Below are 22,635 nucleotides of genomic sequence, written 5' to 3'. Positions count from 1 at the left end.
CTATTAGTAAAAGCAACGGGGTGACCTGAGCAACTACACGCTGCCTGACAAACCCTCTGAGATGTTCAGGTGAGGACTACCAGCTGTTTCCAGCTGTCCAGGATGAAGGTACGTCGCTAGATTTCTGTCCTGTATGGAAACTAATTGGAAACAGCTGTATTCTCTCTACATCCCAGGTGTAATTCAGGGATTGATTTAAAAAAAAATTAAAAATTAACTAAACAAGGGTTGAGAGAAAATGAGCATGTTCCTGAGTCCTCAGCATCTGCTTTGGGGATCTCAGGCAGATGTTTTGTGCTCTCAATCTGCCCAACAAACTATGAGGTGTATGTTGTGTCATTTAACTGCTGATTTGTACTGTCACCTTTGATTTTACGCAGAACCACAACAGACGGCTTCACTCTGTTAATTGTGCAGCACAAGTAGGATTTTCTTACATAATCAGTATTTTTTTTTATATTGGGCTTGAGAAAGAACTCCTAAAGATTAATGATTGCTTAAAAAAAAAAAAAAAAAAAAAAAAATGGATAAACAGGAGATCCCCTGGGTTGTCTTTAGAAAAATGATTGTTGAAAGAGCACTTCACAAATAAAAGTCAGTTTTCTACGAAAGTGCAAGAACTATTCACATCCTTAAGTAAAGGTACTAATGCAAATATTCTGTCGTTTTGTTTGTTTTTTGTTGTTTTGTGTTTCCTTTTTGTCTTGCTTGTGTTTTTTGTCTTATTGTCATTTTGTGTTTTGCTTTATTGGATGTTTTGTGTGTCGTTTGTCGACTTTTTTGTCATTTTGTTTTTCGCTTAAGGTACAGCCACTTGAGATCAAATTGGGCTGAATGTGGCCCCTGAACTAAAACAAGCTGACACCTCTGATTGAGACTGTAGTTTTAATAACTACTAAATAGAAGCAGAAATCAGATTACACCTTTAGGAACTATATACCAATAATATTATCATGTTTGCTTCTTCTCTTTAATAATGAAGCAGCACACCAGCGAAAGTTATGAAATCATTTATTCCCAGCACATGTGGTTGTGTACATCTCCAGCATATGATACTGTGCACATGAGAAGCATCATCATCATCCTCATCATCGTCGTCGTCGACATTAGGCTGTACATTAACAGTGGTCACCTCTCCTGCTCGCACTCTCACACACAATCACAGACAGACACACAGGTCGGTCAGGCCTGTAGCGGACCAGAACGCCTCACTCCGTATCACATCCGCTCTGTTCTCACTAATTTCCGAGTCGATGGACACAGTTTTTCCTGTGCTGCGGTACTCATGTCCTCGTAAACACCACAAGAGCTACAGTCCCGGCTCTGGCGTGTGGTGAGACAAAAACACAGATGCTCTTTAGTCTCGACATTCTTGTTTTGTTTTTTTTTGTTTGTTCTCCTTCTCGTTAGGTGGATAAGAAGAGGGTGGGGCTGTAGGACTATGACTACACATCAAGCTTGAATTTTGTGAATTTATTCAGTGCAGGCTTGGTCTCTAACAGTTGGAAAAAGGAGGGGTTACACTCACTGACAAAAAAAACTTCATCTTTCGCCATCTTCCACATGCTCTTTACTAAATAGCAAGCTACAACACAGTTTCTTCATACCAACAGGAAAAAGTTTATGACACAATGAAGTCTCTTTTGCAAGAACAACGAAAGAAAGAAATGATACACATGCACACACACACACACACACACACACACACATTCTGACAGCGACACGTTGAAGTGGAAACCGTGTGCACTTCAAAAATGCCAGACACTGTGTACCAAAATCAAAAAGGTCAACTAAACCAACGCCGACTCCCAGGAGTCCTGTCACTTTTCAAAGATAAGAGCACTCGAAACACGTGACCTGCTCCTCCTGTGTTCAGCTACATTAAAAACACAAGATTCTGAGAATGGATGTGGTGCTGCCATGATTTTCTAGTCTACAGAGTAAGACTGCTGGAACCGGGTGATGCCTTTCTACCAGCCTGCTGCAGGATGGCTTGTGTTTTGTTTTGTTTTTTTTGCAAAGCAGAACGTGGAATGGAGGATTTATGACTGTAGCACACAAGCAACTCCACTTCTCATCAATTCTTTTAATGCTTCTAATCACCCAGATGTCTTAAAAAAAAAAAAAAAACGGCTATCAGTCTCAAACCTGTTTGGTCCACTTTATAGTAGGTTTTTCAGACAATATTCTTAAGCCGCTTAATCTTTTCTTGCACCTTTGCGGCCAAAAATCCCAGAACCATCCTTCTCTAAGCCAGTGTTCAAAGTCGGTACACACTCAGAGGAGTCGAGAGATCAAGTGTGTGTGTGCTCCGTGTGTAAATGTGAGTAAAAGATCGAGCTAAAAAAAAGCCAATATGGCACCAGAAACGAATAAATTTGATGAGATCAATAGAAACCGCTGATCCATAAATAAAGCATCAACTAAAAACGGCAAAAGCGCGGGACGAACGGGACGAACGTTAGGAGAGCTGAGCTGAGCGTGTCGACACAGAGATATGGCTGTCAGTCAAAGTCGCATAGGACGACTCTATGCGACGAGAGTTAATGAAATCTGTCCATCTGACAAGAAAATAAAACCAAAAACATGGCGTCAACATCCACAAACGATGCCAGCTCCCACAAATTTAGCCTGGATATTTAAGGGGGTTACCAAGCTCAGCTGATCGACAAATGGTTAATTAAGACAACCCCTTCAAGAATGTTAAACAAGCAGAGTAAAAGGTGGGATTTCTCCTTTTGAAGCAAGTTAGTATGAGATCGCATGCTGTTCAGCAGTACAGGTTATCAAATACTGGCCTAGTGCTGGTTGTGTGCGCTGTGTAGGAAGGGCAACGAGCAATAAGGAAACTCTGCTTTCTTTCCTTCTCCTGCCGGCCAGAACGCCACCCAGCCCTCTCTCCTGGAGCCTCCACCCTCCCTTCTCCACACGGAACCCATATAAAAGACAAAAAAATAAAATAACGAATCAAAAAATACATAGAACATTGTCAACTTTCCTCCTAATCCCATATCCTCCCCCAGTCTCTCTTCTTTGAACGAATCTCCTCTGTTAATAATGTTTTCAATATGAAACAGTGGACACACCCATGTCAGATTCTAACATTTACATGGCTTTTAGCGCAGTCTCTCTGCTTTTCCGTTGAGCGATCTGTTGAGAGAGACGGGGAGGACGTAGAAGGAAAGAGTAGAGGCAGGCAGAGAGGGACAGAGGGAGGCTTCAGCTCCAGAACAGAGGGTGGAGTATTAGTGATGCCATCTGTCCTCCTCACTACTTCAGGATTAGATGGAGTCCTTCGCCCAACTCATCTGGAAGGGAGACACAAGCGGGAAAGTACATCAAATCCTTCGTCAAATAACGTCCGACTGCAGCTCATTCCAATGCAGGAGAGCAAAATGCACGTTGTGAACTGACCTTTGACAGTGCTGATCAAAAAACAGCTCTCGTCAGGCAAGTTGTAAACCATCTGGAAGGAAAAAGACGGCGTGAGATGTTTAAGCTCGTCAAAAAACCCAACATGTTTTCTTTTAGAGGTCGCTAACACTGCTGGCAGTCAGGATGAGAGCTAATCAAAGCAGAAACAATACATAGTGTGTGTGTGACAGCAGGAAACTGAATTACATGCAAATCGGTGACACAACAGACTTCTTCATGATCAGACAGAACAGAAAATATGGTTACGCTGCTTGATTCTTCCACTGTTTCACAAAAAAAAAAGCATTTTAAATGGCAAGAGCTACACTTTAGGATAAGGCTGTTGAATAATGAGGCTAATGCTGTGTTTCAATATTATTTAATTTGAGGCAGCTTGTGTCTACTGCTCAATAACCGACGTGTAGTACGTGGTTCAGGCTGCAAGTTGTGGTTCAGTTGACACAGATTCATTATTTAATAGCCACACCTACATTTCATCTGATCCAGAGTGTAAAGTGTTGTGTCAGTGGTGTCAAAAGTTCATTTCATCCTCTCCGTTTACGCTGCACTTTTTAAGCTGCGTCATTTGGTACTCTGTCACATTTGTTTAAATCTACCGTGCAGTGAATATTGAACTAAAGTCGCAAATCAAATCACAATATTTATCACAAAAATTGCAACTAGATATTTTCCCCGAACTCTTCAGTCTTAGTCTCTCCTGCTGGCACACACACTGACAGCTGCAGAGGCCACAGACGCCTCGTTGTTGCTATTAAATAACTTTGTAGTTCATTTTCAAGACAGTAAAAAATCCCAGCAGCATCTGAAAAGCCAAAAAACTACCCTGACATGTAAAACTCCACTCCATGAGCCATTCAAATTACAGGGGGGTCCTTGACTTACGTCAGAGTTCCGTCCCTGCTAATCTACGCAAGTTGATTTTCGCCATAAGTCGGAACTCCAGCGAAAATGTAAACAAAGCCGTTACGTTCATCACGTTATGATCAGTTCTTCGGAAAAGTCATGAATACCAACGACTTTCATGCATGTATGAATCATTTTACAAGAAGACAACAGAATATTGTAATGGACTGATACTGTTGTTGAGGTTTCAATGTTTATCGCTCAGTATGAGATTTACCTAATGTCAGTGAACATGCCATGTTTAGTTAGCTCACCTCTGATTGGCTGAGAGTCAGCAGCAGTGTGTGCTTGTGTTTCGAGAGAGACAGAGCTGGGAACGGCAGCTAATTCTGGAGCTAAGTTATAGTTTTTTGTAGTTATTATGGCGTTAACTGCGGCCCACAGCAGCTTGTGTGAAGGTTCAATAAACGACCAGAGATAAAGTCTCACTCATTCATCACAGAGGGTCGCTACAATATGCTGCACCGTTTTTACAACTTCACTGATGTTCGTCGGTGTTTTGCCCTGTTCAGAGTGTTTTATTATATCTAATTTCACTTCCATGGAGATGCCATCAGAAGAGTCTGACTTACGCTTGGGAGCCATAATGAAGGGCAAAAAGTTAGCGAATGTAGCATAATTCAAATTGGCAAATGTAAATAAATTTGTCTTGTACTGCCGCGTGGCAACATATTAGTCTGCTCTGCTTGTCAACTAGTTACACGTTACGACGAAACGCCGGAAGTCAAGGACGTCGTAAATCGAGGACCCCCTGTAGTTATTTTCGTTGTGCCCTTTTGCTCCATTTTAATGATGGATTTAGTAATAAAAATAAAGTACAGAGTTTTTAAAGCTCCAATGAAACGGTGTCAATCCAAGTATATTTCAGCTTGAAACGTACTCGTTCATTTAATACATGAAAGCAACATAACAAGAAAAAAACAATAAAAACCACGACTAGAACAGTTTAGAACCATGCTAGCACCTCTGTGAAGCATCTTTTAGACAATCAATGCCATTGGCACAATGACACTAGTAGCATGTTGTGTTAAGAGGATACAATGACATATACTGTATAATAGCAGGACAACATGTTATAAATTACCACTGGAAAACAAATGCAGCTGACTGTGGTAAAAAGAGTTACTTAAGAGTTTAACAGTGCTACTAGAATTCATCCATGAGTGGGACATGAATGTGACCCACATGTCACAACAATCTGTGCAACAATGTTAAGATATTTCACTAGAAGCCACAAATGTTTCATTTCAATCCATATAATATTTACTAAGATGCTGAATTTATATGATGCTAGCTTTGGTCAAATTTAACTTCAGTTTCAGACTATAGTTCTTGTGCTGTTTGCTCAAAAAATGCATAAAATATCACCCAGAAACACTGTATATCCCAAAAGCTGAGGGAACAAGACATCTGTCAGTATCCATGGTGATGGGTTTATCTTGCTTAGAGTGGAAAGTGGTGAGAGCAGCCCACAGTTTACCTTTTTAGTTAAAGCCTTCCACCCAGTAAAGAGCGCTTCAGAGCTGAGAATGTGGAGAATGTGATGCTCAGAATGTTGAAGTGCAGATGGAGAGAAGCAGTTTAGTAGAGGGCCTCTGTGTGTGTGTGTGTGTGTGTGTGTGTGTGTGTGTGTGTGTGTGTGCACCTGGTCACTCAGCAGGATGTGGATGCCTGTAGGACCCTGTCTGTACACCTGGTTGATGGTTCCCAGTGGAACGCTGCACACACACGCCATCTTGCGGATGAGTTCTGCAGCCGTGAGCTCCTCTAGGTACAGAGCATGATACACTGCACACAGACAGAGCAGGGAGGGTGATTCACACTCGCGCTAACAAACATTCACACACACACCGCACTGTTCCACCGTCTCAGCCGCTTCCTCACCATGTAAACTAGAGGAGATGCTGTGTTCTCCGTTTTCATTGGTGCCGTGTCTCTCCAGCAGGGGGCTCTCCTGAGGCGACTCCTGACAGACGTACACCGTTAACCTGGGGCGCACCGACCTGCGCACACAACAACGGTTTATGCAGTAAAACACACTTTCTGGCATCTGGCTGATGGTGAAATGACAATTACATGGGTGATCCTTCTGGATGTTTAGTTGCTTTTACTGTTGCATCATGACCATCTATTCTGCTTCACCAATAAAAGAAAAGCTAAAGAAACAAGACAAGCACTCAGTGAGCACAGTAATCCAAGGCTGCCCAGTCGTCGTATCATTCCTGGCTGAAATCTTGAACAAATTTGTGGCAGAAATCACGGCACATAGAATGTGGCCGTTTAATATAGATGAAACCTACAAACTAAATGACCTTGTGTTGAGCACAAGTTTGTGTTATGCATGTTTAGGTTACGTATGGATATTGAATATGTGTCCGAATATATGACCTAAACACAGGGTGTCCCAAAAAATTTTACATCATTTCATCACCTTTCATTTGCTCTTTTTGCTCAAAAAAGTGTAATCATTTTTATTTTTCTGCTTTCAGGAATAGCCATGTCGTTTACTGCAACAGAAAAGGCGTTCTGTGTATTAAAGTACGCCCAAACTCAGTCCAGTGTGAATGGGCAACTTGAATTTGTTAGAAAATTTCATAAACAAGCACCAACAGGAAAGCAGATTTGGACGTGGCACGAGAAGTTTCAGAGGAAGGCTGCTTGTGTCGGAAAAAAGGATCTGGACAGCCGGCAGTTTCAGAAGAGGTGGCAAACCAAGTTCGGGAATAACTTTGGAACATTATAAAATTACCGTCCCCCAGAATTTTTCATTTGAAATTTGTAGAATAAAACATTTTATGTCCAAAATGAATCCTATTAAGTATCATTTCACCTGACCATGTAGTCACTCCAATATGGACGTCTCAAATGAGGTAAATTTTTTTGGGACACCTTCTATGTAGCGGGTGGCGTAAATTGAGGGGAAACACCTCAACAATTTAATCAATTGTTCCTTGTATAATTTCTGACAGATAAGTTCCGATAAGTATGAAGCGGCCGATTTGTAGTAGGATCGCAATCATGTGATCATCAGCAAAATCTAATGAGGTGGTCCTTGTGTCATTTCTGACCTTCCCTGAAAATTTCATCCAAATCTTTTTGTCCGTTTTTGAGTAGTGTTGCTAACAGACAAACAGACGGACACACAAACCAACATTGATCAACATTGTGTTGAACTTAAAGGTTGCATAATAAAAGCCTACACAATCACAAACTGAAACGTGCAACATACCTGGATTTGAGTGCATTAAAGAGTCTGATCCCATCTGCCGGCCCACAAATCTGGACCAGGTCGTCCCGGGTTAGCTTCAACAAATCAGAACCTGTGCAAAAAGGAGGAGATTGAGCCACTTGTACACCACATTAGAATCATGTTTTGTTGTGTGTGTTTGTGACAACATGCCTGTGCGTACCTGAGAAGTGAGAGAAGAGCCTTGTGTAGGAGTTGAAGCGATTTTTCAGTAGCCACTTCTGCGTGTCCTGTATGGAAGCAGTGGGGCTCAACTGCTGTAAGGGGGAAACAAGAGTGTTACAATCCAACTCATTCAGTCCCACCGAGCAGTCAAACAATATTATAAATGTCTCATGTACCCAAAGTCTGGGAGTAGAGAACATCTGATTAATGGTTTACTACAAAGAATGTCACAAATAATGACAGAACCTGCTATTACAGGTTACTAGAACCAAACGTGGTGTTGAAGACTTGCAATTAGCTCATGTTTGGTATTTCTGCTGGGGTAATTTCCCTACCTTTACTATAAAGCTCGCATCTTAGTCATTATAAGGAGCAGAGAAACGTGCTGTATTGTTTTTTTCTGAACAGCCTAGATCAGGGGTGTCAAACATGTGGCCCGCGGGCCAAAACCGGCCCACCAGAGGGTCCAATCTGGCCCATGGGACGACTCTGTAAAGTGCAGAAATTACGGTGAAGACATTAACTGCAAATTTTTAAATTTATAAAACTGTAATATTAAAATAATTTTGAGACCATGACAAGTTGTTTTGATCATAAAGTAAAGTACTGGATTGTTCACTGTTGTTTTGTCCTTTTGTGTCTCGTTTTTGTAATGTTTTGTCTTGTTTTTGTTATTGTCTTGTTTTGTCTAACTTTTGTCTCATGTTTTTGTCGTTTTTGTGTTTCCATTTTGTCTCGCTTGTGTTTTTTCTCTCATTTTTGTCAGTTTGTGTTCTGCTTTATGCATTGTTTTGTGTATCATTTTTGTCGTTTTGCCTAATTTGTCTTTTTTTGTTGTCTCATTTTTTGCCATTTTGTTTCTCGTTTTTGTCGTTCTTTGTCTCATTTTTGTAATATTTTGTTTTTTGTCTTTTTTTGTCTGACTTTTGTTGTCTTGTGTCTCGTTTTTGTCATTTCATGTCTGATTTTTGTAATATTTTGTCTTGTGTTTGCTGCTTTTTGTCTGGCTTGTTGTTTGGATCATAAAACACTAGATCGTTCAGTTCCAGATAGCTGTGATTAAATGTTTTGCGCCTTTATAGACACTCTGTGATCTGGAAGTTGTAATGTGTAAATGATAAACTGAGGCATAATATTGTTGAATTTTAATTTATTTTTCTTAACAAATTTCAAGTTGTTCATGATGTTTTGTTAAAAGATAATTCCTTATATGTCAATAATTTGAGAATGTACTTTTTTGCACTAAAACAAAGGAAAAATTTGGAGTTGTTGTTATTTATAGGTAATTATGCTCTGATTGTACTGGTCCGGCCCACTTGAGATGAAATTGGGCTGAATGTGGCCCCTGAACTAAAATGAGTTTGACACCCCTGGTCTACATTATCCAGGTCTTCTGTCATTTTATATAAGACTTGTGGATTTTATTTTTATCAAACTGTTGTGTTTTTTTTTTTCATTTATCTCACTATATGTTGCAAACAAACAATAAAATCTTATATTGTAATTGTATTGTTGAATGAAGCAGTGCAATGGTTAATTTCCACAGCAGACATTCTGGCTTTCCACATTAAGAAAAGCACAGGTGCTACTAACAACATTAACAACGGCTCAGTTACATCCTGCTGAGTCACGACACACAACACAACGACCCTGAAAGGAAAGCAGCAGAATGGAACTCCATCCATCAATAACTGGATTATTTACACCTGGTCCTTCTCTTTTCATGCTGATACGCCTTCGGTGAAAAACACTGGATTCTTCAGAGCTCGACTATGCAGAGCATTTCAAAAGCATTTTTTGTCGTATTTCTTGAAAGTCTCTTCACGTCCTGACAGCAATCAATAAATCAAGTGTTCCACAAAGCTTGGCCGACACAATGCCTGAATAGGAGACAAGGTGCAGCCAAAAGATGACAGATAATCACACCCATTTGTGTATTTGTGTGTTTTTTCTCTGCTCTTTGTTGTCTCCATTTACCCCCAGTCTCATCGGGGTATGTTTACACGTGTGTTTGCTGCCTGTCAACATTGTAGGATAGTTGTTAGCAAGCATTGTTTGTAGGAACTTGGCTTTAAACGTGCAAATACAGTGCTTCTATTTGTGTGTTTTTAGAAGTAAGGTTTTAATGCGCTCAGTCCTTTCCCCACCAACACTGTCTCTGGTGGATTCCTCCTCCAGCAGTACTCAAGTAAATTCAAGAAATGTCTCTGCAAGGGTTTTTTTTTTTTTTTTTTTTTTAAATACGATCCTGCATACCCTTATTTTAACCCTCGCGTCGTCCTGCGGGTCAAATTTGACCCGTTTAAAAGTTTGAAAGTGTGGAAAAAATATATATTTTCACAGTGAAACTTCTGATGTCCACATTTTCAACATTTTTGGGAAATCTTTGAAATTTTTTTGGTGGGAAAAAAGTAATGGTTGAAATGTTTCTTAAGAATATTTACGAAAAAAAATCAACCAAAATCCAGCGAAATTCACTGGATTTTGGTTGATTTTTTTGTGTGTTCTTAAAGAAAATATCAGAAGTTTCACCGATATATATGGAATCACTTTAGATATTTTTAGGATTTTTTTTGCAAGATTTTTACTCATTTTTTTGAAAATATTTACAAGAATTTTCTTGCCAAATTTGGGGGATTTTATTAAAATAAAACTTTTAAGGGAAACTTTTAAGGAATTATTGGAATTTTCTTCCTGAGGGTTTTGCAAATTTTCAGAAATTTGGGGAATTTTTTTGCTGAATTTTTGGAATTTTCTCAGACAAGGAAACAATTTTTGCCGCCCGTAAATGAGGACAACAGGAGGGTTAACTCTCCTACCAGTTCCTACAGGTGTGAAGACACTAACCTCCGAGTTGCCATGGCTGCCAGGGTCTGCCTGGTGATTGGGAGAGGACGAGTCACTGCAAAGAAAAGAAACGCCAGTTAAGAGCGATGAGACCAACAAACGCCGTGTCTAAAGTTCAAACCGAGCGTGCAAACGGACGTGGGTACCTGTCCAGTACTGAGGAGGTGGTGTAGGTGGACAGTGGGGTGGAGGTGAAGGAGGGAGTAGCTGCCTGGTTGGTGCTGGCGTAGGCATTGTCTGGCCACGGGGAGCACTGAGGAAAGACACACATCTCAATGATTACAGCCTCACAAAGACGACACAAGAAGCTCCAACTACCCAGAAAATTTAAGGATGTTGGAGAAGTCAGTTGTGGACTAAGCGCAGTGGTCCCTCACCATATCGCGGTTAACTTTTCGTGGTCTCACTGTAGAAGGATTTTTCGCTGTATCGCATAATTTTGCTGTATATAGGTATTTTTACATATTTATTATTGTTGTGAAACGCGTTGAAAAACGATGCTGGAGAACGGATATCTGCCTTTAATGCGCTCCGCAACTGGCAGATGCTTTTATTTTGACACACAGACATCGACAACATTGAAAATGTGGCAGGAAGTCATCAAACTCTTCACACTCACAGTCCAAACTAACTACGCTGACTAAACCACAAAAGCACAATAAAACACAAATACTAATAACACTGTAACACTAACATAAACCACAATAATGACATTTAAACCTTCAACACCCCAAACTCCCATGATGCACTGCAGCACAACAGTTCAGTCATAGCGACCAGCCCTATGATCGCTACATTATTTTAATAGTTTCTTGCGGTAAAATAAGCATTTATAGAATAGCAAAAATGAAAACAATATAAAGAAAATTAAAACATATCAAAGGAATATTTAATTGAAATAAAATGCGTAGTGTACAGTGCTGGGCTCTGATTGGCTCAGCGACCGTAGCATCAGTCTCCTCTGTCAGCGTTTAGCATCTGGCCTTGTCCATTTCACATAGACGTCTCACTGCTGCACATAGTGTTGCTCTGCGGTGTTGTGGAGGGTTTAAAAAGCCTTAAATTATATATGAATAATAAAATAAATATGGCTGCTACTTTGCGGATTTTCATCTGTTGCGGGGGTTACGTTCCAGACCCCCCCCCCACGACAGATGAAAATCCGAGGGACCACTGTATTTAGCTTTGCACCGTCTCCACCCCACCTAATGTTGAATACAATAACATCTCCTTCACGGAAAAAAGTCTACAAGTTTCAGAAGACAATCAGGTGTCTGGAGGAGAGCAGGGAGCTTACACTGCCTCTCTTGGCCAAGGAGTCGCCACAATCAGCAGGAAGAGTCCGCTTGCTGGACTTTTTCAGCTCGTGGTCACCCGCATCCTCGATGATGGGCTCAAGCCTCGTCTACATACAGACACATAGCAGGTTAGCCAGCCAGAACGGACACACAAACACAGGCAAAAACTCTGGAAACACATCAAGACAGAGTAACTACCCCGACTCAGAGAGAAAATATTCTAATGTCTGCTCTAATGTCTCATTTTCTATGTTTTCTTAGTGTTTTACCGTAGATGTGGGCCACCTCATCTGACAAACACACCAGACCTGCTAAAGGGACTGAGATTAATGCGGCTTCATGAAATAAAATATAAGTATTCTATATAAGAAATGTTCTATTTAATGGGCACTTCTACTGTTTAGGTTGTCATTACAAACAAACTGTTCATAATACAAGACGTGACAGACTCAAGGTGGAGAACCACATCTGTTACACAATTTACTTGACCCTGTTTTTATGTCTTGGCTTTACTGTGAACTATTTTTCAAAGCGTATCAGACGCCACTCTTTCTCTAAAGCAGCAGCAAGTGGTTTCAGTTTGTGTCACTACAGCATTAAAATATGTGTGTGGAGAGACAAGTAATCCATTACAGTGAGCAGACAATTTAAATGGGAATCTTCTATTGTTAACCCACATATAGAAACAAAAAATTAGCCAAAAAAAACCCCAACAAAAAACATAAAACTAAGTAAGTAAATTTATTTTGAAACCTAAAAATTAGGAAAAAAACGAGCAAAAAAATAAAACAAAAAATATATATATATAAAACACATCTAAAAAAAATGAAAAATTAGCCCAAAAAAACCCCTAAAAAATGAATAATTATATATAAATATATACATATAAAGAAACCCAAATACAGAAAAAAGCAAAAAATAAAAACAAAACACAAAACTAACACATAAAGAATATAATAAATTGCATGGCAGCTGAAGAGAAAATAGTGCTGCAACCTTTTTGTGGTGGTTTCATGATAAGTTGTGAGAGTAAAAAAAAATGAAAACCAGAAAACAATCAGAAAGAATGGCTGAATAATAGAAGAGATCATGTGATACTGGCTTCTCTTCACAGTAAAACATTTGCTGGTCTCTTAAATCTAAAGCATCATGCTTAAAAGGATAGTTAGGCAGAGATTTAATTCCAGGGTAGAACATCTGTATATTCTTTGAACCACTCTGCAGGAACACATTTCACTAATTTGTGCAAGTACATTTGAATAATTTTATTGTTTTTACTGACTGTATGTATGATAAAAATAATATTAATGATACATTTATTGCTCCATGGTTGCTAGCAGCTAGCTAACTCTGGTGCAGTTACTTTGCATTGTGTGTTGTTGATGCAAAATAAACAAAATAAATTAAAACTAAACAGGAATAACCCCCTAAATGATTACTAAACCAGGGCGCTTGTTAGTACTTGAGCCTAGTTATTGCAAAAGCCACACAAATCTGAACACAACATTGCAGCTCCAGACTGACCTCTGACAGAATAGTGGTATCATAAGAAGGCTGATACTTTTCCTTCTCTTGAGGTGTGCGTTTCTCCATCTTCTCCCTGTCAGTCTTTTGCTTGCGATCCGCCCCCTTTGGCTAAACAGAAAACAGAAGTCAGAAAAGGAAGGCAGACTGGATTGCTGTGAGAGCTGACACACAAAGTGAAAACATTTCCCCCCCTGAGAGGTCGAGTGTTCACCTTGAAGACTTTGATTTGGCAGGAGGCAGAGTGGAGGTGCTCTGTGTACTCTCCACTGTCTCCCTGGGTGAAGGTGTCGATCTGGATCCTGAAGGGGACGCCCTTCTCCCCGCCGTGCTTCCTGGGAGTGAACTCTGTGCTGATGCAGTGCACCTGCGGAGACGGCGGGTAGGCGAGAGAGCGACGGGCTCAAAATATGCGTTTGATGTGGAAATTCGGTGGTGCAGCTAACAGATGGCACAAAGAGAGCTGATGTATGCATGGCGTTGAGCGAGTGAGGATGTTTGTGCGCTACCTGCACGAAAACAGAAGTTCTTTTGTTCATGTCCCACAGAAACTCCGCGGCGTTGAGCTGGGAGGGGTGAGTCTTCGGCTCCACGATGCCCACCGACATTGGAATATCTGTCTCACACACAAACACAGATGTCTGAGCTCCACATCGCACACATGGGAAAGCGGAGGGAAACATTTCTCAACAGGCATCTTTACCGATGTCAAGGAGACGGTCGCCAGGACGATTCCACTTCCAGCCCTCCAGCTGCTGGTGCTCTGTGTACTGCAACCGACGGTCATGAAACACTACTCGCACCGTGCTCTAGAAACACACACAGGTTAGACATAAAGCGTGCTTAGTGGAAGGAGGAGAAGTCTGTCGTCCCGCTGGGAGGATCCTCTCACCTTCACCATCTTGTTGTTGAGCTCTGGCAGCTCCCCTGGCTTCCTGTTGTCCAACATACGCACCTCATAAGACTGGCCTGAGAGACAGAAAAGGCAAGAAAAAAACAACATGAAGCACTGAATGTTTCTACTCCTCGTAAGTGAACAGATGCTCTAAAACAGGGGTGTCAAACTTGTTTTAGTTCAGCCCAATTTGATCTCCAGTGGGCCACACCAGTAAAATCACAGCACAATAACCTATAAATAACCACAAGTCCATTTTTTCCCTTTGTTTTAGTGCAAAAAGGGTGTGTTCTAAAAATGTTCCTATTTAAGTAATTATCTTTTTACAAAACATTACGAGCAACCTGAAATTTCTGAAGAAAAATAAGTTCAATTTCAAAAATATCATGACTCACTTTATCATTTGCACCTTACAACTTCCAGATCACAGAGTGTCTACAAAAAGGCAAAAACATTTAGTCACTGGAATCTGGAACTGAATGATATAGTATTTTACAAAAAAAAAAGACAAAACAAGACAAAATATTACAAAAAATGAGGCACAAAGCGACAAAAAAAATGAACAAACGACACAAGCAAGAAAAAAAAGACAAAAAGCGACAAAAACAGCACAAAAAACAACAAATAAAGCGAAACACAAAACGATGAAAATGAGACAAAAAACAAGTGAGGCAAAAACAGAACACAAAATGTCAAAAACATGAGACAAATGACAAAAGTCAGACAAAAAAACCAACAAAAAACAAGACAAAATATTACAAAAATGACACATAAAATGACAAACAATGAGCAATCTAGCATTTAACTTTATGATCAAAACAACTTCTCATGGTCGAGAAATTATTTTAATTTACAGTTTTACAAATTTACAGTCTGCAGTTAATGACTTCTCTGTAATTTTTACACTTTAAAAGTCGTCCTGCAGGCTGGATCAGACCCTCTGGAGGGCCGGTTTTGGCCTGCGGGCCACACGTTTGACACCCCCGCTCTAAGAGGAAACAGGCTTTATTTTTTTCTGTAATTTGGACAAGACTGAAGACAAAAGCCAATTTTCCGTCAAAATCTCTGATAAAACACTCAACACTTCTTGTACTCTTTTACTGGTTCTCCCATCCACTCTGGTGCTTTGTTTTGTTGAATCTTTTCAAACTTCCCAGAACAACAAAAAAAAGAAAATTGGCAACAGCAAACTTAAAATTTCAAAATGAAGTAAAAAAGACTCCAAAGCAGAGACAGATCCATGTTTACATGATAAACTTTGAATAAAATGTTCATATTTTCTAACTTCTTGACTCCAGACTCTACTTGTGTCTCAGTAAAGCAGCTTTCTTGATGCAGACGGGGACAAAGTTGTTCGATTGCAACATTTTATGAAGAGGTTCCACGACTTCAACAGCATATTTTGTGTCTCATTCCGTATGAACTGAGTCAATGTATGTACATTCCAGAAATAAACTACATCAGCTGCGCAATAATGTTGATTTGCATGTGAAAATACCACTCATGTTATCCAGATGTAATGTTGTGTTTACTAGCACTCATTATATTCATTTTATCTGAATGAGACTCGACAGTAAAACGCCACAAAACAAAATCCGTATTGTGATTACATTTATATATAGATTGAGAGTCAGATGCGAGTCAAGATTTCAATGGGAATGGGTGATACAAGTGTTCGACTGCAGGTGTACGTCAGTATAATACGCACAAAGAAATTCCATTATCAATGTATGTGTTTAATTGTGCTTGAGTATTCTGGTTATGATCCAATTTTTTAAGTGTTTTGTCTGTCTATGTAAAAATCCTATCCTGTTTTTAGAAACCTGGATAAACCCTGCAGTATTCCCCACGACACCAGGATACTTTCCATCTATACATCTTATCCTGGTTTCTGAACGCTGCAGACGTCTTCCACAGAAAAGTGAGCGAACAGAAACATAAACTGTCTGAAAAACTTCCTCTTAATTTGGGACTTTAATGTGGCGACTAATAGCTTATTCCATCACGCCATAGCAGAACATATATAGAAATGTTCTTTGCGGTGCTTCTGTGAACCCCAGAATGTTTAGCAGACAAGAGATATTTCCTACTACCTCTCAGTTTGAACTAGTACTGCCGTTTCCTGTGCTCTCATGAACGATGTCACACAGCTGGTAAAAGTACTCAGACAGAAATGTTCTCTCCTCTCGGGTCACTGGACTCCGTCATGACGACTCTATCCAGTCCGTCCCAGCTGCGTATCTCCAGCCACCAGTCCCCCCTGCCCTACACAGTGACAGCCTGACACCTATCAAAGAGGACATGTTTAATATTTCCTGGCACTCTCTTCTCCCATCGCTGGCAGTAATGTGGAAAAGCAAAATCCGCAATGCGATACTGGCATCTCATAAGCCAGCTATAAGCCAGAGGGGCCTCGTTTTCAATAGCAACAGTCAAACTAATTTAAGGTTAGCTAAGACAGTTACAGGAATGTCGGACTAAATTGCCGGTTTATTTTGCAAATATTACAGGCACCTGTGCACGCAGCACTCTGTAATCAGAATACCAGTATTTACCGTGCATACTGGAGAATGAACAACCACGTAAACACCAGCTCTGATCAAAGCCGAGATGAGCCTCACGACCAGAACACCGGTGTGCATGAAAACACAATCCGTGAATGATGTTAAACCATCTGGGCTCAATTTTGGCAACTTTCATCTTCCAGTAAATCATATAACAACACGTAAGCGCACATATTTTGATGCATCTCAAGATGTTTCAGGATTCTCCATTTCAATTTAACCCTCCTGTTGTCTTCATTTACGGGCATCAAAAAATATTGTTTCCTTGTCTGAAAAAAATCCAAAAATTCAGCAAAAAAATTCCCCAAATTTCTGAAAATTTGCAAAACCTTCAGGAAGAAAATTGCAATAATTCCTTAAAACTTTCCCTTAAAAGGTTTATTTTTTAAAAAATTCCCCAAATTTGGCAAGAAAATTCTGGTAAATATTTTCAAAAAACTAGTAAAAATCTTCTGAAAAAATCTTAAAAATATCTAAAGTGATTACATATATATCAGTAAAACTTCTAGTATTTTCTTTAAGAACATTCACATAAAAATCAACCAAAATCCAGTGAATTTCGATGGATTTTGGTTGATTTTTATGTGAATGTTCTTAAGAAACATTATTAAAATTTCTTTTTTTCCACCAAAAAATGTTCAAAGATTTCCCAAAAATGTAGAAAATGTGGACATCAGAAGTTTCACTGTGAAAATAGATTTTTTTCCCACATTATCAAACTTTAAACCGAGTCAATTTTGACCGGCAGGACAACACGAGGGTTAAACCCTTTGTGATGGACCCTACACTCTCTCTGGTGAATACAAGCTGCTATCATAAGGTTCAGGGTACCTTCTCTGTGGACTTTTAGTGCCCAGAGATTCTACATAGTCTCCTCTGTTGATCAAATCCACATGATGTGAGGCGTGTCACTTGTGCTTTGTTGTCAATTAGTGATGTTGTTGTGGCGCACTTTGCTTTTAAATGTCTGTCTGTAATTGCCTTCCCTGTTGTGGTTCAACTAATCTAACAGTAGCCACAGAAAAAAGGATAATTTCGAAGAAAAAAAAAAACAATCAAGGAAGCAATTTTATGTGCCATTAAATAGACTCAATCTCCATTTTTTCGCCATAATGCAACATCACAGAGTAAACAACGTTACTGTGCTGTGTAGACGCCAGAAGAGGCTGCCACCAACATCAGCAATGGTTTCATTTTACAGCAATCATACTAATGTGCATTAAATTAATGTGCTAATGATTTATTCATGCCGAACAGCGGGGAGCGTAGCCTCAGAAAGTTTTCATGTGCGGATCTGGCAGTCAGCAGAGAAAATAAAAGTACTTAATAAGGAAAAGAAAGCAAAACAAAATCAGGTCAAGCCTGACGTTTCCTTGAATGCGGGCAGTGTATCGTGTGCTTCACCTTGGTTTAGGTATGTGAGCGTCTCGTCATGCAGCTTGACAGCAGGCGAGGTGGCGGTGCACAGCACATACTGGAATGGGGGGTTTTTGGTCTCATTTTCAGGGGGAAGGTTGGAGTCCTCCTGCTTAAAGATGGGCAGAGCCAGCACATCGCTGAGACAGAGACAGAGGAGAGACACACAGACAAACAGTCAGCATGGAGATTCTAAATATGAGAAAACCACCATTAAAAAACAAGTGTGACACAGCTTGGAAGTTCCTTTGAAGAGCTTAATCGATGTACTTTCCTTGCCTCTAGCCTCTCAGCATTTTAGAACTGCCTTTTGTCTTCAGGTTAGTGAAAGTTCTGAGCTGTTACTGAATCTCTAATACCTTGTGGTATCCATCCTGGTGGCAACATAATCACTGTGACCTTTCTAAGAGCGAAGAGGAATCCCGCCTTTATTTATCAAGATGTCGAACAACACATCAGATGGTTTTGTACAATTTCAACTATTAATACACCACTTTTAGCAGGGCAATACTTTACCCCGTCATAGTGGGAAACTATTAATTGGATCGGCCTATTTTAGAAGAAGTGACAAAGGCTTTCCATCGATCAAATGGCTCTCCTATTATGTATGCATGAGGCCGGATAAATGATCAGAAACACCCAGAGATAGCCAGAGCTGCTGACATATACCATCTCTCACACTTGGCAGCCTCACCAGACAACCAAGCCGTCCTCTGCTCACCCTGACAAATGCTGCAGGAGTGTCAGTGGGTGCATGTACATTTCAGTGGATGTGCAAAAAAAAAAAGAGAGAGAGAGTCCTATGCATGCAAAGAAATGCAGATCGCTGCATCTCATTACCTGGAAAACTTTTTTGGCAAGTCATGAGTCTAAACTTGAGCCAAATTTTAAAAAAACAACAAAAAAAACAAGACAACTTGATAACTTTAAGACACTCCTGCAGCACTTTCCTGCAAACAACAAAGTCTTTCAAACGGCCGCCTGCTACATATACGCAGACCTCGGATCGCTTTCTCTCAATCACTCGCCGGTGTGTTTGCTCTGCGGAGCGGGTGCCCAGACGGTGCCAACCTGGGCGCGACAGCCGCGTTAAGCCACACTGCCTGAAAAACCAGGTCTGCTTCCTGAAATCTGAGGAGCTCGTTCCACTGAAACACACTGAGACATTCTGTTCCGACCAGCTGCTGACTCCAAACACACCCCGACACCACAGATAGCACTAGGTCTGAGACCACTGACACTCTGTTTCCACTATTTCACTTACCCGCATACCAGCACTGGAGTATTGGTAAACTTGCTTACACTCATAAGCAAGTGGCACACACCGACATCACGCTCAGATAAACGCACGCTAAAAGCAGATGGATGAGAAGGCTGCTGATAAGACACATGTATGTTCTGGGAGGTCTTGGCGGCGTCACATAAATATCACTAACCTATTACATAATGGAGTGCAGACATAGTAAGAATTACTAATTGAACAGGTGGTTTACAACAATATTACTCCAGTGCCAACTAAGTGCTTCTTTAATTATCATGCAAGACACAAACAATCACCAAGTAGTTCTGACTAACCGGCGTTTCACTAATTAAGAAGCTGTCAAGTGTTTGAATAAAAGCTGGAATCACGCAAAGGACTAAGAACCGGTGCAAAGCCTGTTTAAAACTGGCACCATGAAGACAAACATTTGTTGCTAGAATGTGCCTGACAGTGCAAATATGATGGTAGAAGTGACATCAAAACAATACCATAGAGCGAGGAACATAAACAAGCTCTAGAAAGGTGGCAGCAATTTCATATTAAACCAGCACAACAGGACAAACTTCTTGTTGCAACAGTGTAAAACAGTGTTTGAATGAAGAAATGTCACATCAAAGTGGGAGCAAACTAAACTACAAACATATTTTATCAAAGTGTTGCTATTCAACGCTCATGACTTGCTCTAATGACTAACCGGCTGTCACACTTTCCTAGACAGAAAACTTCTTAGGAAGTGAAATCACAGAACCTTCAGAGCGCCAAAAGGAGCAAAAACACAAGACACTAAATGTTCATCATCGTGAATCATCTGTTTTGGATCTCAGCAGCAGGAAACTGTTGGACAAAACACCTGCTTTCGTTTCAGAAATGAGGATCAGGTGAGAGGAAAGCTGTGCAGAAGACAAACTAGTGTGTTCTCATTAAAAGGACTAAAGCCAGACCTATTGGATCACACACAATGTACCGTTTTCTGTTTTCTCATACCACCAACTTTGTAACTCTGACAGGCCAAAACAAGGCCTTCCCTGCAGATTTGCTTAGTGGAACACAAAGTTTAGGTATCTTTTGGCAGCAGACCCATCTGAGAAACAGGATAGACTGATACCACATCTTTGTCCCTCGCAGAATTTCCTTTGATTTGTGTGGCTTTAGAGAAATTAATCTTTGTCCCTGATCGTGGCACCCTGCAGTGTCTGCCCTGCTCCAAATCCCAAAACAAAGAGAAACCATCACACCCAGCACAAAGGGAATAACACACCCAGGCAGGGGGGGCTGCAATGTTAACACTCGGAGACAGAGTTCGTGTTTTTCTGCCTAACGACCCACTACTGTGCTGTGAAGCCGGGATTGGCATGTTGACTTCGTCTCTAACCTCATGCTGTAGGCTCCTGCCCCCAGCTCCTGCCCGATGCCGGACAGGCTGGCATCGAAGTCGTGCACCAGCCCCGACTCGATGGTGGCGTCGTCCATCTTCAGCACCCAGGCCATCGGCCCCAGCTCCTTGTCCTCGGCTTCTACTCGGAGGGCCGCCAGCTTGCTTCAGGTACGAGGTCGGCTTGCGAGGAAGTGCAGCTTCTGGGTGACACCGTGAGAGGAAAGTTATGCTGCTAGCCCGTTAGCCGTTCCTTGGCGAGCAGGGCAGGCGAACTGGTAGCTTTCTACAGAGACTGGATGTACCGCCATATCTCCACTCGGGTTTTAGGGGGGGTTAAACACACGACACGGTGCTCCACGACTGGCAGTGTGCCTGAAAGTAACAATAAGTTAGCTAGCAAGTAGTCGTGACTGAAGATGCGAGCTGATTGTCAGCATGCTAACGTTAGCTAGCAGCTAGCTTCACAACAGCAGCTTAAGCGAGCTAGCATGAATTCAGCAGCCGCGTTGTTACTCCAGGCACAAAGTCTTCAAAACAATCTGGCTAACGTTAGCTCAGCAAAAAAAATGCATCAAGCAGGGGAGATTAAATTGTTTTAGTCCACACGCAGCATCCCACGCAGCGTCCGCACAGCTGTTGCTACCTAGCTACGGAGCTAACTAGCATCAACTTCACTTGCTTTGAATCCACTAAGAGCAGCTCTCCTCTGGCGCTCTCTCTACCATCCCAGACGGCGCTCCTCTTCTCATCGCGGAGCTGGAATCACCCCTCCCGGTCTTTACCACGCAGTCCTTTCACCATCCAAAATGAAGCGTTTGACACAAAACCAGGCATCAACATGGCTCCCTCAGCATACAGACTGTCCGTCCGTGAAACCTGCAAGGGCTGCCACCGCCAGCCTCGGGAATGATGCCAGGACGGCCCTCAGCCAATCAGAGGCCGCCTCCTGTGCCCAGCGCAGCAGGATCAGCCAATCAGAGGCCTCGGAGCTTCCGTCATTGTGTCCACTGTAGTTGCGCTCTGCCTCCCAGAAACTACAACACATCTACCGAGTCATTACTGTCAACAAAGACGAACACTGTGGACAAACGCAGCCACCCGCAGTTATTATTATACACACAGCAACGGGGCGCTGGTCTCTTTAACTGGAAGGAAGCAATAATAGTTACTTATTAACACACGTTGTAGGGAACACCACGCACCATTATTGTTAAACTAAACAAACATTTCGTTTCCACGTTCATGAGCCGTGTACCTCGTGTAGCTGCCGCCGCCGTGTCTCTGGACGGGGGATCGGAAGTTTTCAGTGTAGGGCTGCCAGAACAACATCGTGCCTCACTAACAGCTGTTTGTTTTTTTTTCTTCGCCTCAGTCCTGCTGCCCGGGTCCGGTACCGATCAGATCCGAACGGGAGCTCATGTTTGATTCGCAGCTGAGAAGTTCAGTCCACAGAGTCTGGCTGGAGACTAATCCCCCCTCCTGCCGTCCTCTGCTCTCTCTGGTAAATAATTATCCACCGGTCGGACCCTGGACGTGGCTCACGGTTAAGTCTGTGGGTGGCAGTTTTTTACCGAGCAGCATACACACGCTATTTTGGCCTGAGGAGGTGAAGACCCGCCTCATGACTTTATTAAAGCCCCCCCCCCCCTCCAGTCTGAGGAAACTCTCACAATGGTTAAGTAGCAGGCAAGGTCTAACATTTGCA

General features: G+C 41.4%; 1 protein-coding gene across 3 annotated transcripts; it reads right to left on the bottom strand.

The window, feature by feature from the left end:
* Positions 1-994: 994 nt before the first annotated feature.
* ubp1 (upstream binding protein 1) lies at positions 995-22,504 on the bottom strand. 3 transcript variants are annotated; one of them, XM_023285130.3, is made up of 17 exons: positions 21,610-22,132; positions 20,928-21,130; positions 18,283-18,434; positions 14,312-14,388; positions 14,123-14,228; positions 13,929-14,035; positions 13,634-13,786; positions 13,420-13,530; positions 11,895-12,002; positions 10,744-10,850; positions 10,598-10,652; positions 7,749-7,842; positions 7,568-7,658; positions 6,223-6,341; positions 5,984-6,126; positions 3,415-3,466; positions 995-3,308 (listed from the first exon to the last, which is right to left on the bottom strand). In XM_023285130.3, exons 2-17 carry the CDS (start codon positions 21,041-21,043, stop codon positions 3,271-3,273), a joined length of 1,629 nt encoding a protein of 542 aa, XP_023140898.1. In that variant the 5' UTR covers positions 21,044-21,130; positions 21,610-22,132; the 3' UTR covers positions 995-3,270. The 3 variants fall into 3 exon arrangements, with proteins under 3 accessions (XP_023140898.1, XP_023140899.1, XP_054873965.1); XM_023285131.3 differs by lacking the exons at positions 20,928-21,130; positions 21,610-22,132 and adding an exon at positions 22,186-22,504; XM_055017990.1 differs by having other exon boundaries at positions 20,928-22,132.
* Positions 22,505-22,635: the final 131 nt, after the last annotated feature.

Source organism: Amphiprion ocellaris, chromosome 15, assembly GCF_022539595.1.
Source record: "Amphiprion ocellaris isolate individual 3 ecotype Okinawa chromosome 15, ASM2253959v1, whole genome shotgun sequence".
Lineage (NCBI taxonomy): Eukaryota > Metazoa > Chordata > Actinopteri > Pomacentridae > Amphiprion > Amphiprion ocellaris.
The sequence above is the reverse complement of the archived record's forward strand: the minus strand, read 5'-3'. Positions and strand labels throughout refer to the sequence as shown.